The sequence below is a fragment of the Epinephelus lanceolatus genome, chromosome 9 (assembly GCF_041903045.1).
Source record: "Epinephelus lanceolatus isolate andai-2023 chromosome 9, ASM4190304v1, whole genome shotgun sequence".
Taxonomy (NCBI): Eukaryota; Metazoa; Chordata; class Actinopteri; order Perciformes; family Serranidae; genus Epinephelus; species Epinephelus lanceolatus.
The window spans coordinates 29,959,291-29,972,461 of NC_135742.1; the positions used below are offsets into that span (position 1 = coordinate 29,959,291).

Here is a 13,171-nt window from a genome sequence, read left to right on the forward strand (position 1 = left end):
TCAACCCCTGAATCATAGACTTTACATTAATGCTGATTCCTGTATATCTGAATGGGAGTATGGGTTCATTGTTTTTGCTCTTGACTCAAATGAGACACATTTAGATCTGACACACATAAGTGTAGTTAAAGGAATACTTCACCCACTAAATGATCACTTGTGTATATGTTACTCACCCGGCCTTACTTTGTTTTTCTCAAATGCCTTCATTGTGAATGAAGAATCCAAAAACAGAAAAAAATTCTTGATGAATTAAAGTCATAGTCATAGTCGTCAGACCACATTCACCCATTTACACACACATTCATACCCTGGTGGCCGAGGCTACCATACAAATTGCCACACTCACACACCAAAGGCAATTTGGGGTTCAGTTTTTTGCCCAAGGATACTTTTTACAAGCAGACTGGAGGAGGCAAGGGATTGACGACCTGAGTCCCATCCATTTACAATCTCACACAACTCTTGCAGTGTAATGTAAGTCTTATTTATGTTGAGTACTTTCCACAAGCATGCCTTTTTGCTAAAGCTGTATTATTTAAAACACGTCTGCATTAACAGTGTGGATATGCTATTCATCATTGTGAGACTGTTTACACAGACGTTTTTTACGTACGGTTTTAACAAAAGTGCTTGTCTTTGGGATGTACTGAGCGTATGACTGGATAAATAAGACCGATGTTTTGATATAGTTTTGCTGTTGTTAAACCCGGCCCCCAATGACTTCATGAAAAATGTTCTCAGTTTTGGATTCCCCATTTACCATGGAAGCATGGGACCGGGGGGTGTGCTCCAGTTATCGGGGTATCACACTGCTCAGCCTCTCTGGGAACGTTTTCTCCAGGGTGCTGCCCGACTGTCGAATCTCAGATTCAGATGAAGCAAAGTGGATTCTGTCCTGGCTGAGGAACAGTGGACCAGCTCTTTACCCTTGCAGAACTGCTGGAGGGGCTGTGGGAGTTTTGGCCTCTGCAAGGGTTGTCCTTTGTCTCTGATTCTCTTTGTGATATTCATGGACAGGATCTCAAGGCGCAGCCAGTGGAAGGAAGGGGTCCAGTTTGGGGACCTTAGAAAAGCATCTCTTCTTTTTGCATGATGTGGTTCTGTTGGCTTCATCACACCATGACCTCTAGCATGCACTGTGGTGGTTTGCAGCCAAGTGTTAAGCGGTCGGGACGAGAGTCAGCACCTCCAAATCCAAGGCTATGGTTCTCTGCCTGAAAATGGTGGATTGCCCCCTCTGGGTTGGTTACCTCCTGAGTTACCTCCCCAAGTGAAGGAATTCAAGTATCTCGGGGTCATGTTCGTAAGTGAGGGTAAAATGGGGTGTGAGATGGATAGGTGGTTTGATGTGGCATCCACAGTAATGTGGGCACTGTGGTGGACTGTTGTGTTGAAGAGGGAGCTTAGCCGGAGGGCAAAGCTTTACCAGTCCATCTACAATCTGACTCTCACCTATGGTCATGAGCTTTGGAATAATGATTGAAAGAATGAGATGCAAGCAACTGAAATGAGTTTCCTCCGAAGGGTGGCAGGGCATCGCCTTAGAGATAGGGCTGGGAGCTCAGACATCTGGAGGGAGCTCGGAGTAGAGCTGCTGCTCCTTTGTGTCGAGAGGGACCAGGGGCATCTGATCAGGATCCCCCCAGGGTGTCTCCCATTAAAGGTTTTCCGGGCACATCCAACTGGTAGCACACCCTGGGGTCAACCCAGAAGAGGCTGAAGGGATTATGTATCTCATCTAGCTGGGAAATGCCTCAGGATCCCCCAGGAGCATCTGGAAAGTGTTGCTGGAGAGAGGGATGTCTTGAGTAGTTTGCTTAGTCTGCTGTTCCCAGGACCTGGCCCCAGATAAGTGGATGGAAATAGATGATGGATGGACGGACGGATGGCATGTGATGAAAGCAGTTTTTGTACCAGATTCAACCGGTAACACAGGGTGAGTAACTGATATACAAACGGTCATTTGGTGAGTGAATTATTCCTTCAATAGTATATTGTTAATGATTTGGTGGCATCTAGCGTTAAGATTGCAGATTGCAACCCACTGAAACTTCATCAGTTAGCCAAGAATGTAGGAGAACTACAGGGGCCAACATGAAAACTTGAAAACACAAACGAAAATGGCCCTTTCTAGAACCAGTGTTAGGTTTGTCTATTAGGGGCTACTGTAGAAACAACATGATGGACTCTGTGGGAGAAAACCTGCTCTAAGTAGATATAAACGGCTCATTCTAAGGTAATGAAAACACAACAATTCTTAATTTTAGGTGATTATGAACTAATGAAAACATAGTTATGAATGTTATATTCAATTCAGTTTTTCCAATATATCCCCCTAAATCCTTCAGATTACTTCAAACATCAGATTACACAAATCCAGAACATGCTGGATAATGTAATCATTTCCCATCTACTCAGATAACTAAGTAAAAAATGGACAAATGTGAAATTCCATCTTCAAAAGAAAACAAATTTATGTACAAAAGTACTGTACCTGCACCTTTCAGGAATCCTTATCATTTATTTATGAATGTGAAATGTGTCTTGATCCTTTTACAGTGTTTACCCAGACTGCAGTCTGGTTTCATCTGCATGTATTTTGCAGCCCTTTATGTAGTGGAATGAGGGGGCCAATTTCAGTTGTGCCAGTCTGGCAGTTTTCTGTGCAACTACACTGCTCGGCTCCTCGTGTTTTTATGAAATAAAGAAAGCATGAGAGAATGGTAATGGAATAATTATTGAGGGAGAGTGAGGTTACATGTAGGGGAATGAATATTTAACAAGACAGAGAATGAAATGCTTTCCTTCTGGAGTCTGAAATGACAAGCTCCGTCTATAAATAGTGAATCAAAGATAAGATGAATGAGGGGTATTTATATTTAGCTTTGTTGTTTTTTTTGTGTTTGCTCAGTGTCAGAAAGTTATTTCGAACACAGACCAGTGTGCCATTTAAGTCTTCAGCTCTGTATTACTCCTCCTACTCACGTGTCCTGGACTGCACTCAACCAGCTACTCCGTCAGTGCGATTCAGGACATGGTTTAACTGAAATGGCACAAAACTGGTTTACAGTTATTGCTAAATAATGTGCACACAGGTCAGACATCACACAGATGCATCAGACTGCAATGTCACACAACATCATTCTCATCGTGTTGAGTGAGAAATAAATGGAGAAAAGGAATGAGTGAGCAACATAGTATATTCAACAATAGACCAATGGCTATACATTAGAAGGCAATTATAGGGCTAATTTCAACAGTACCTTTCAATCTTTACATTATATATGTAATTACTATAACAATAAATACCCAGGCTCATTTGGTTCTTGAGAAATACTTCATTGTACCAAGAAAAGGCATTTTCTCTGGAGAGAAATTATTTTACATCAGAACTGTAAATCAACACTGAAACATAAGTCATATTTTTATTACCCCTTGTTACAGGGCACACACAATGTTCAAGTATGCCCGAGGAACTAAATGGAGCAATTAAAAAAAAAAAAAAAAAAAAACAGAAACAAAAAAAACAATGAAGAATAAGAGAGATAAAATGCATTTAAAAATAAGTGAACTGGCATTGCATTTCACAAAAATTCATAAGCTCATGATTTTGGAACAATTCACTGTAAAGTGCTAACTGGTTCGAGCTGAGAAAAGCACATGTTCCCTTTGAAAGATCATACACATTACTTTATACATGGAGGTACAGTAATAGCCAGTCATCAGGCAAGCAATTACCAACCAGAAGACATGGACCACAACTCATTTATTAGTCCTTTAATAAGATAACTGCTTCCTTAATTTCCTTGTTAATGTTGAAAACAACGAGAATCTTGCCACTGGTTGCCAGGACAATGCCAATTACAAATGCTGGTGTTGTCACTGTACAGTTTTCCTTCTCTCCTTGTAATTACATGCAATTGACTGACATACAGCATCAAAAATCTCAAGTCAAGTCCTTCTAATCCTCTTACAGATAGGAATCCTTGAACCAAAGGGATGAGAGTGTGAGGAGAGGAGAGCAATTATTGAGGAGTGAAGGAGACCTTCCCTTACTCCTCCTCCTCTTCCTCTCCTCCCCCTGGATGTGGTGGGCTGGCCCGACAAAAGCAGGGATCTGTCCAGCTGATGCCTGCCTTCCTACAGGTCCTGAGAATCCACTGTTTTCCTTTATGCCTCTCGTTAGGAGGCACGTTTAAAAAAAAAAAAAAGAAGAAACAAAAAAACATCTGGAGGGGTCTGGGTCAATAAATTTTCCCCTACTGTCCGCCTAAGGTGGACGTTCATCCTCCCACCCCAATCCTAACCATAAAAAGGTAAAAACAAGGTGTACTGCAGAATGGCTTTACTCCTCACAGTCTGTGGGGGGAGCTAGAGCCCCTAGGAGCTGAGGTGCGGTTGGTGGTCTTGCGGCTGTTCTGTCGTGTCTGATTCATCTTGGTGGCCGAAGGTTTCCGAGCGTCAGGCTGGCGCCTCCCCTGGGGGCCCCTCCGCTTGCCCCTTTGCCCCGCACGGCCCCTTCCGGCCCCCGCTGGTCACTTGCGTGAGTGCAGTGTGTCCTGGAACTTGGTGCTGGTGTAGCGGACGTGGAATCCTTTTTTGTTGATTGTATCGTCAGAGCGGAACTTGATCACAATGGAGTCACCGGCCGAGTAGATCTCCTCTGGAGGCTGTAGGGAGAGACAAAACAACGGTTTCATTTGTGCTGTCACTGATGCGTTCTGCTTCTTTGACTGCACTTCAATTAAAACTAAAGACTTCTCACATGCTGAAACTTAAGTCAAATCAGTGACCATGACGGATGGCTTCTGACTGCCGAGGACTGCTAGTTCTGTCAAAGCCAGGGGCCACGTAAAGGGTCTGGGACCAGGATTGGCCCTTTCCAGCTTCATTCTGATTAAGGCTTTGGCTGCTATTGAAGTGAGGATAAAATATACGCCGATGATTAGTTCCAGGTGCACTGCTCTACAGAGCTCATTTCTCCCCTGAACAAAACCATATACTGCGCAGCACTTCATATATTTCTACTGTCTTGAGTATAAAGCCAGCCAAACTGTTTCCAATGAAACAAAAGGGGGTATTAACTTTATAATGTGCGCACAGAAAACACGCAACACTTGACCTGACTGCTTGTCAGATTACACGAATATTAATTCAGAACATCACACTGGAAAATAATTAGATGTTTTGAGGTGCTCCGGGTTACGACAAAAGCTAGCGCTACGATGTCAGGGCAGGCAAAGCTTGTGCAACCAACTGTAAAACAGCAGGCTGTTGATTAAAGCTGTCATTCATAACATGAATAACATATCTACAATAGCCCATAAGTCTTGGTTTACTGGTTAAAGGGATTTAAAACGCAGGAAAAAGTGGCCTACAAATTTAATTGTACACCCAGCAAAATGTCGTCTGCCGTATAATGGAGAAAAGCCCTTGGGCTAAAAGTAAGCCTCCCCACACTATAATGAGTTTTCACCCTACTTTGGGACTGAATTGTGTCAGTTTATTTCAACCTGTTTTATAAAAGGAAACTTGATTGAGGAACCACTCCCCGGGGTTCCGCGGGTGTTATGTCCCCTCCAGCAAATGATTCACAGGAAAAGGCGTGAGTAAAAGGCCAGAGCTTATTATTGAAGTGTGTAAATGAAATCAAGCTGTTCTCTGACCTGAGGAAACTTGTGTTTCAATTCCCTGCTGGCCTCATTGTTCCGAACTCAGGCTGCAGCCTCAGCATTGGCTGATTAATTTGCTGTTACAACTTGATGCCAGAGACTCTGATAGGCTATCGGCACTCAGGGAGTGATGGCTTGTGTTGACCTACAACTGCCTCCACAGCAACACTCCCAAACCCAGAGCAACACATCAACTTTAACTAAGTGATTAAAGCTGGAGTATGGACTGGAATCAAAAGCCCCAGGGTGGTTCACAAAGTCACCCTTCTACAAACTGCTGGCAAAGGTTATTCAGCAGCAGCACTAATTTCAGAACAACTGTCAGAGTAGTGCTGCTGCTACACAGTAAAACTGAAAAAATCTGTGACAAGTCAATGAGAGACATTTGGAGAGTAGCAGTTGTTAAGAAAATGTTCTCACCCCTGAGCCACAGTAACGTCCCAGCCGTGGAGACTTGGTGTCAGCTCCATCGAAGAGCTCCATGTAGTCATAGCCGCAGTCCGCCTCCTCCTCAATCTCAAAGGTCTGGAAGATGAGCTCCACGCCGTAGCCCTTCTCCGCTGAGATCACCCACTGACAGTCGGAGGCCCCAGGGTAGTTGTTGTCCCCGAACTGGGCATGGGAGAACAGGTCCTTGGTTTTGACCTCCGCCTTTAGGCGACCTCCACACTCTGTGAACAGAAAAGTTGAGTAAAAAAAAATTCAAATCATCCCTGCCCACATGAACAGGCTCTCTCCTAATGGGTCAGGGGGGCTGTTCAGGATGGTCGAAGGGACGACGAGCAAACAACCCTCTACAGCCAGCTTCCTCCCAAGGGCCTGGGGGCAACTAAAGGGGGTAATCACAGCCTCACACTGAATAGACAAAAATACTGGCAACATGGAAAAAAGAAAGGAATGAAATTTACAGACGGAGACGAAAGAAATATCACAAAATGACTGGAAAATGGGATGTCATTAGACACCCCAGCCAGGAAAACACAGTTCTGTCCTTTACACATACACACACACACACGCACACACAAAGGAGCCCTATACAACAGACTGCCCTTGTTCATATAGACACACCCCACACCACAGGATCTAACATATTAATGGGGATTTTGGGGCTTTTTTTTGTTTTCTTTGTACCGTCTGCAATCCTGTCATAACACCCAATGTATTAAGTTTTATCTTGTCTAGTCTCACCTCTCTGCCTCGCTTAACAAAAAGAAAAAAAAAAAAAGTAATCCATGAAAAAAAAAGTTGAGTTGGATTTCGTTGTACAGCTGCTGTGCATGTTGTTCTCTTGCTCATTTGTGGTTTCACAGTCATACGGATACAAAGGATTCCTTAACATGCTCTGTAGTTAGATATGAGTCATAATCATTCTCAGACAGGGTGGTGAATTTCGACTAAAACTAAATCCTGTGAGCATTACACTCAAAAAACATTGTTAAGTTTGATATGTGAGTAGCTGACCTAAAATTAATTTGATGTCTTCAAACATGAAGGCTAAAGGATTTTATTGGAATCCCTCTTAGATTCTATTGTGTTTTATTTCTTAAGCAGGAGGAGAAACTGAGTACTGTTACAACAGCATCTGTTCTTACCTGCAGTATGTGAAGCCTCGAAGCCTTTCTTCTGCACTGAGTTATCAGAGAAGAAGCGAATGAACAACTTGTTGGCACTAGACATGATGGGTGGGGGCTCTTTGGTGCCACAGAAGCGACCCAGACTCGGAGCTTTCCCATCTCGCCCATCGTAAATCTCAATGTGGTCATAAGCACACTCCAGGTGGGCCTCCATGTCGATCTCATTGAAGGCCTGCGACAAAACAAAACGGTAAGTATGTTTAAAGAAGTATGTAACAGATAGAAAAGCACGAGATCAAACTTTAGGTATTTTAAAGGGACAGTTCACCCGCAAGTCAAATATACATATTTTTTCTCTTACATGTAGTGCTGTATTTACATCATCATTACATCAGTCTAGATTGTTTTGGTATGAGTTGCTGAGTGTTGGAGATAACGACCGTAAAGATGTTTGCTTTCTCTTTAATGTAATGGAACTAGATGGCGCTCGGTTTATGGTTTTCAAAGTGCCAAAAAATGCACTTGGAAAACTCAACAGAAATGTCTCTTTCTGGAAATCATGACCCAGTGACTCAAGATTATCCACAGACCCTGTTCTGAGCAGTTTCATGTAGGAGTTATTTGCTTTCTGCCAAACTACACCCGCCAACCATATCACAGCTCAGAAGGAAGCGTGTATCTTCAGCTAGTTTTCCTTGTGCTGTCACAAGCACGAGCCTCTCATCCATGAGTAGATGCACGCTTCCTTCTGCACGGTAATACTGTTCCATTATATTCCAGAGAAGGCAGACATTTCTACTACCGATACTTTCAGCACTCGGCAACTCACACTAAAACAATCTTGATTAATAAACAGCACTACAAGTAAGAGGAAAAATATCTATTTGTGATTTTAGGGTGAGCTGTCCCTTTAAGCTTCTGACGTTTTCCTAACAGTGATAGGTGCCATTTCATTCTCTCAGCACACAGGTAAAACAGAGTTAAACAGGAAATACTTTGCTAGAAGATGTCCTCCAAATATTTTACATTCTTATTTAGAAACAGAGGCATGCATGGTGTACTTTGATATTATGAGTTGGTAACTGATTTTCTTATAATAAATCATCTACTCTATGTCAGTGACATGATAGACAAAAAAGCAGATAATAACAGAAGAGGGAGCCACACATCATTTTTAGGAGTGACATAGCAGTTTCTGACAGCAGCACAATAAACACAGATGTCCTCAGTGGATTAAGCAATTCAGCTACACGAATAAGCAGCACACAAATAACTCCATGACTGACAAGTGAAATCATACAGAGAGCAGGAGGAAGTGACATACAATTTTGATGCGGTGGCCCGGAGTGGTGGTGAGTGCCCAGGTGCAGGCCTTCTTGCTGGGGTATTTATCCGGCCAATTGGGGCTGGTGATGACACCACTCACACTATTCACAGTGTGATCACAGCCAGCTGTATAAAGACATCAGTGAGTCAATGCAGACCTCTGTATCATGCTAATATGGAACAGATTCCAACAGTAAGCATGTGCTCATCGACCCTAATGGCTGCTGTTACTATAAAAAATAAGGCAGGAACAAGAATAAATGTGCAACCGTATCAAAGAGACGAGACTTTGAGGTGAAATACCTTCTTTACAGTCGTGTTTGTTTTCATGCAGCACAAAGCCACTCCTGCACTGACAGCTGTAGCTCCCAAAGGTGTTGACACACTCGTGTTGACAGCCACCATTTTCCTTAGAGCACTCGTCTTTGTCTGAGGAAGCACAGAGGACACAACCTTGGTGACTGCTTCCTTTTAAGACCGACAGATAGCGGCTCTAAGTGACCGATTGAAAAGACTTGCGATGCTTTGCACATCACTGTCAGAGGACTCACCTGAAAAGAACTGCGCTTTAAAGCCTTTTTTGGACACTGTGTTGTCTGACTTGAACTCAATGCGCATGTTGTTGTACTGGGATGTAATAGCCTCTGGTTTCTCTGCCCCACAGAACTTCCCATGTAGCCTTGAGTCTGCTGACAGTCCACTGCGCACCTCCACATAATCATACTTACAGACCTGAGCGAAGAAACAGAGCGTGTGAAGAGGCTGGGACATTTTATTTGGTTTTAATTATGAAACACGAGGAGGACAGGGAGGTCTGTGCAATGACAGAGAGAGAAAACAGAACAAACCCACCCCGCGCTGATTCATAATAACCCCAGTGCTCACGTCATTGCCCTCAGTCTCGAAGACGTCAAAGAGCAGAGTGATGCGATACTGCGTGGGGGCAACCAGCTGCCAGATGCAGTTCTTGTTTGGGGGGTACTCTCTGGGCCACCCCGGGCTGGTGATTGACCCATTCAGCTTGGTGATGAAGCCTCCACATGCAGCTGGACAGAAAACACAACCCAAGAAGAGACAAGGACAAATAGTTTAGAGCTTGATACTGATGTGCAGACAGAAAACAAACTACATCACCCAATGTTTGAAGGGGACACGTTCCAAATGTTACACAGCACACCATACAGCTAAAATGAAATCCCTCTGAAATATCCTTTTGTGTCCAGAATAAACCCGATTACCACCTGACCTGCCCGTGAGGGCTTTATATCAGTTACGCGATACACACATGTTACAGCAACATCTGGTGTTGCTCCTCACCTGGTTATTTTTAGCTAAACTTAATGTGCAGTGTTGATCCTCTCCAGCTGAAATAGATGTTTTCATGGATTGTAGAATTATTAGATGTAGGCATTAATGAAATGTTGGAATGGTAAAAGTTACAGTGCTATTACAGTAGCTATTTAACATGCTGTGCGGATGTCAGGCACTAGTTTCTTGCCTTTTTTCTTTTATTTGTTTGTGTTTTATCTGTGTAATTTGTAACTGTGTTTTGTACTTGCTGCTGCCTATCTTGGCCAGGTCTCCCTTGAAAAAGAGGTTGTTAAACTCAATGGGATGTTCCTGGTTAAATAGAGGTTAAATAAAAATAAAATTTTTCTTTGCATGTAAATGTAGGTATAACTGTGAAATACTACCTTCTTTGTTATTTTAATGTGCAATATTTTTACTTTCTTGACAGCAAACTCTTGTATAAGAATAGAGCTTACTGCTATGTTGGTGTGGGAATATTCTGTGATACTGTTTGTGTGTCTATGGGGTTGATTATGTGAGAGCATATTAGGGGGTGGGGACAGACGCGTCATGATTCTCTCTTGAAAGATTATGTTTTGATGCAGAAAAGTCAATAATCAGACATTTAAAACCCAGTCCTCCACATGTTGGTCACCTGTAACAATTTTGTAAGACTGGGCTTAAGGCTGAAACAATTGGCTGGTGACACATAATGAACATAAACATGTGCACAGGGTTTTATGTTCTCAGCTAAGCTACTTCTTGAGTTTTTGTGAGGGTGGCTGAGTGGGAGTAACTGCAGATGGATACAATCTGAACAGCACCCCCTGGCTTAAAAACTAGCATATGGAAGCATTTTGGCTTTTATGAAGTTTTAGGAAAAAGGACCTGACAAAAGCTGCGCTGTGTGCAAGTATATTCATCTTTTGATTTTAAAGGTTCAGTGTGTGGGATTTATGGGGTTATAATGGCAGAAATGGAATTTAATATAATAAGTATGTTTTCTTTGGTGTATAATCATCTGAAAATAAGAGCTGTTATGTTTTTGTTGCCTTAGAATGAGCTGTTTATATTTACATAGGGAGCAGGTCCTCGTCTATGGAGATCACCTGGCTGCACCGCTGTGTTTCTACGGTAGCCCAGAACAGACAAACCAAACACTGGCTTTAGAGAGGGCCATTCACATTTCTAACTCGTCCACCATATTTAGCAGCCTCTTAGCGACAAGAGCGTCTGATTTTCTAATGTGAAACTGCTTTATTCAGTGATTTTACCGGTTTAAATCACCAGGTCCTTCTGTTTTGGAGAGGAAGAGACCTCTGCGGATAATTCAACTTCCACTGAAAACCTTTTGAACAATGAACACTGAAGAAATTCTAACTTGGAGGTTTCAGCCAGTTGCAATCTGCTATCCTCACCATTAGATGCCACAGAATCCCCTTAACTAGACCTTTAATTCTGGAATATTGCAAATTTGCTCTGATTTAAAAGTAGCAAGTAGTCGCACAGTAAGAAAAAATATATCCTGTATAGAAATAACAAATTCTGATGCATCAAGATGCATCAACATTCGTTTTATAATCACATCCTAGCCCTCTGAATCAGAACTGAATCATGAGGTGCCTTAAGATTCCCACCATACCATTATATTTTTTGAAAATGCACTGCATTATTCTATCATTAATGTACATGACAAACTGTACTTAAAGTTTCTTTTCTTTCTTTTCTTGATACTTCAATTTAATCTGCTTGTCTTTAATTTTAACTGCTCTATATTTTCTCCAAAACCCCAAAAATCTATTGCACAAGATGAATTCTGGTGCACACAGCAAAGCTGTAGTGATAGCTGAGTTTCTCCAGGGACGTACAGTGGCTAAGTGGTCAACCAGATATTGTACAGCTTGTGTACTAGTAGTTAGCTCTTAAACAACAACATATAATTAGAGATAAAAATAATGCTTGCATTGTTGTGACTCAAATCTTTAAAAGTTAGTGCCCTTCCAGCACAAGCATTACTGATAGCATGTTTTCTAGGTTTTAGGAATGACTGTACTTATTGTATTTGGGTGGCTAACTGTGTAAAGTGCTTTAGCATGTAAATTACATGGTGAGCAGGGCTGGTGACTTTTCTCCCTGTACTTACCCTCGCAGCTGCGCTTGTCAGCAGCCAGCTCATAGCCTGGGTCACAGGCACACTTGTAGCTGCCTAGTGTGTTGACACAGCGTTGCTCACAGCGACCGTTGTCCGGCTTGGAGCACTCATCCATCTCTGAAAACACAAAGATATGTTAGGACCCTTTTTGCCGGCCCCCCTGGCTCGGCGGCTTACAACCAAAAAAACAAACTCAAAACAACAGCGGAGCCAGGCAAAGAGGGTCGTAACAGAACCCAACAGTGAAACAAAACTATGTGAAATAAACTTATACTGCCATAATGTTTAAAAGACAACAGCAGGGGAATTTCTGTAACGTGTCAGATAAACAGATGCTGACATTCTTAAGAATTTACAACCCTTAACCTCTGACCTTTGAAGAAGTTGGCAGCAAAGCCAGCCTTGTTGACAGAGCCATCTGAAACAAATTTCATCCACAGCTGGTTGGAGCTGGTTTTGATGTCATCTGGCTTGTCGTAGCCACAGAAGCGGCCCAGCAGGGGACTGTTTTCAGAGTTTCCATCACGAACCTCCAGGTAGTCATAGGCACAACTGTCATGTCTTTCGATCTGAGGAAGGTTAGAGGGTTTAAGGTTAGACAGCAGCAAAAAACAAACTCCAACTGAATGAATAGATGACAAAGGACTGGTGTTTTACCTCAAAAGACTGGAAGGTAAGGCCTACGTGGTAGCCCTGAGCGACAGTAATCTTCCACACACACACTTTGTTGGGCCTGTAGTCATCAGGATAGTTGGGGGACTGGATCTGGCCGTTGTCTTTCTTCACCTCCCCACCACAGATGGCTGCATGTGACAGTAAAAACAATAAAAAACAATACTGAGCTCCCTCAACAGCAATTTCATCAGCACATGCCTCTGAAGAAAAAAAAAAAAAAAACGTGTGCTCACTGTTCTGATTTATGCAATGTGGATTAGCTGAAATGCCTCCACCACCAGCTCCCACACACACAAACACACATCATCCCTTTGCACAGTCTGGAAACAATGGAGCTGAGTGTGAAGGCCGGCCAAAATCTGATTAATGCAGCGTAAAGTGCCTGACACATCAGCAATAGGGGAGCCAAAAACTGTGGATATTATTGCAGCCTCTAGGCACATTGTTGGATGTGTGACTGGCCATGCGTTCAGTCAGCT

At 42.7% G+C, this 13,171-nt stretch overlaps 1 protein-coding gene across 1 annotated transcript in view; it reads right to left on the reverse strand.

The window, feature by feature from the left end:
* Window positions 1-3,185: 3,185 nt before the first annotated feature.
* bmp1a (bone morphogenetic protein 1a) overlaps window positions 3,186-13,171 on the reverse strand; it is a 39,123-nt gene continuing 29,137 nt past the window's right edge. The window contains exons 11-20 of the mRNA XM_033619346.2: window positions 12,675-12,820; window positions 12,391-12,586; window positions 12,009-12,134; window positions 9,461-9,621; window positions 9,127-9,307; window positions 8,879-9,004; window positions 8,574-8,701; window positions 7,268-7,481; window positions 6,096-6,346; window positions 3,186-4,673 (exon numbers count right to left, since the gene is read on the reverse strand). Coding sequence (XP_033475237.1) covers window positions 4,539-4,673; window positions 6,096-6,346; window positions 7,268-7,481; window positions 8,574-8,701; window positions 8,879-9,004; window positions 9,127-9,307; window positions 9,461-9,621; window positions 12,009-12,134; window positions 12,391-12,586; window positions 12,675-12,820 — 1,664 coding nt within the window. The 3' untranslated portion in view covers window positions 3,186-4,538. The remainder of the gene's footprint in view (window positions 4,674-6,095; window positions 6,347-7,267; window positions 7,482-8,573; window positions 8,702-8,878; window positions 9,005-9,126; window positions 9,308-9,460; window positions 9,622-12,008; window positions 12,135-12,390; window positions 12,587-12,674; window positions 12,821-13,171) is intronic.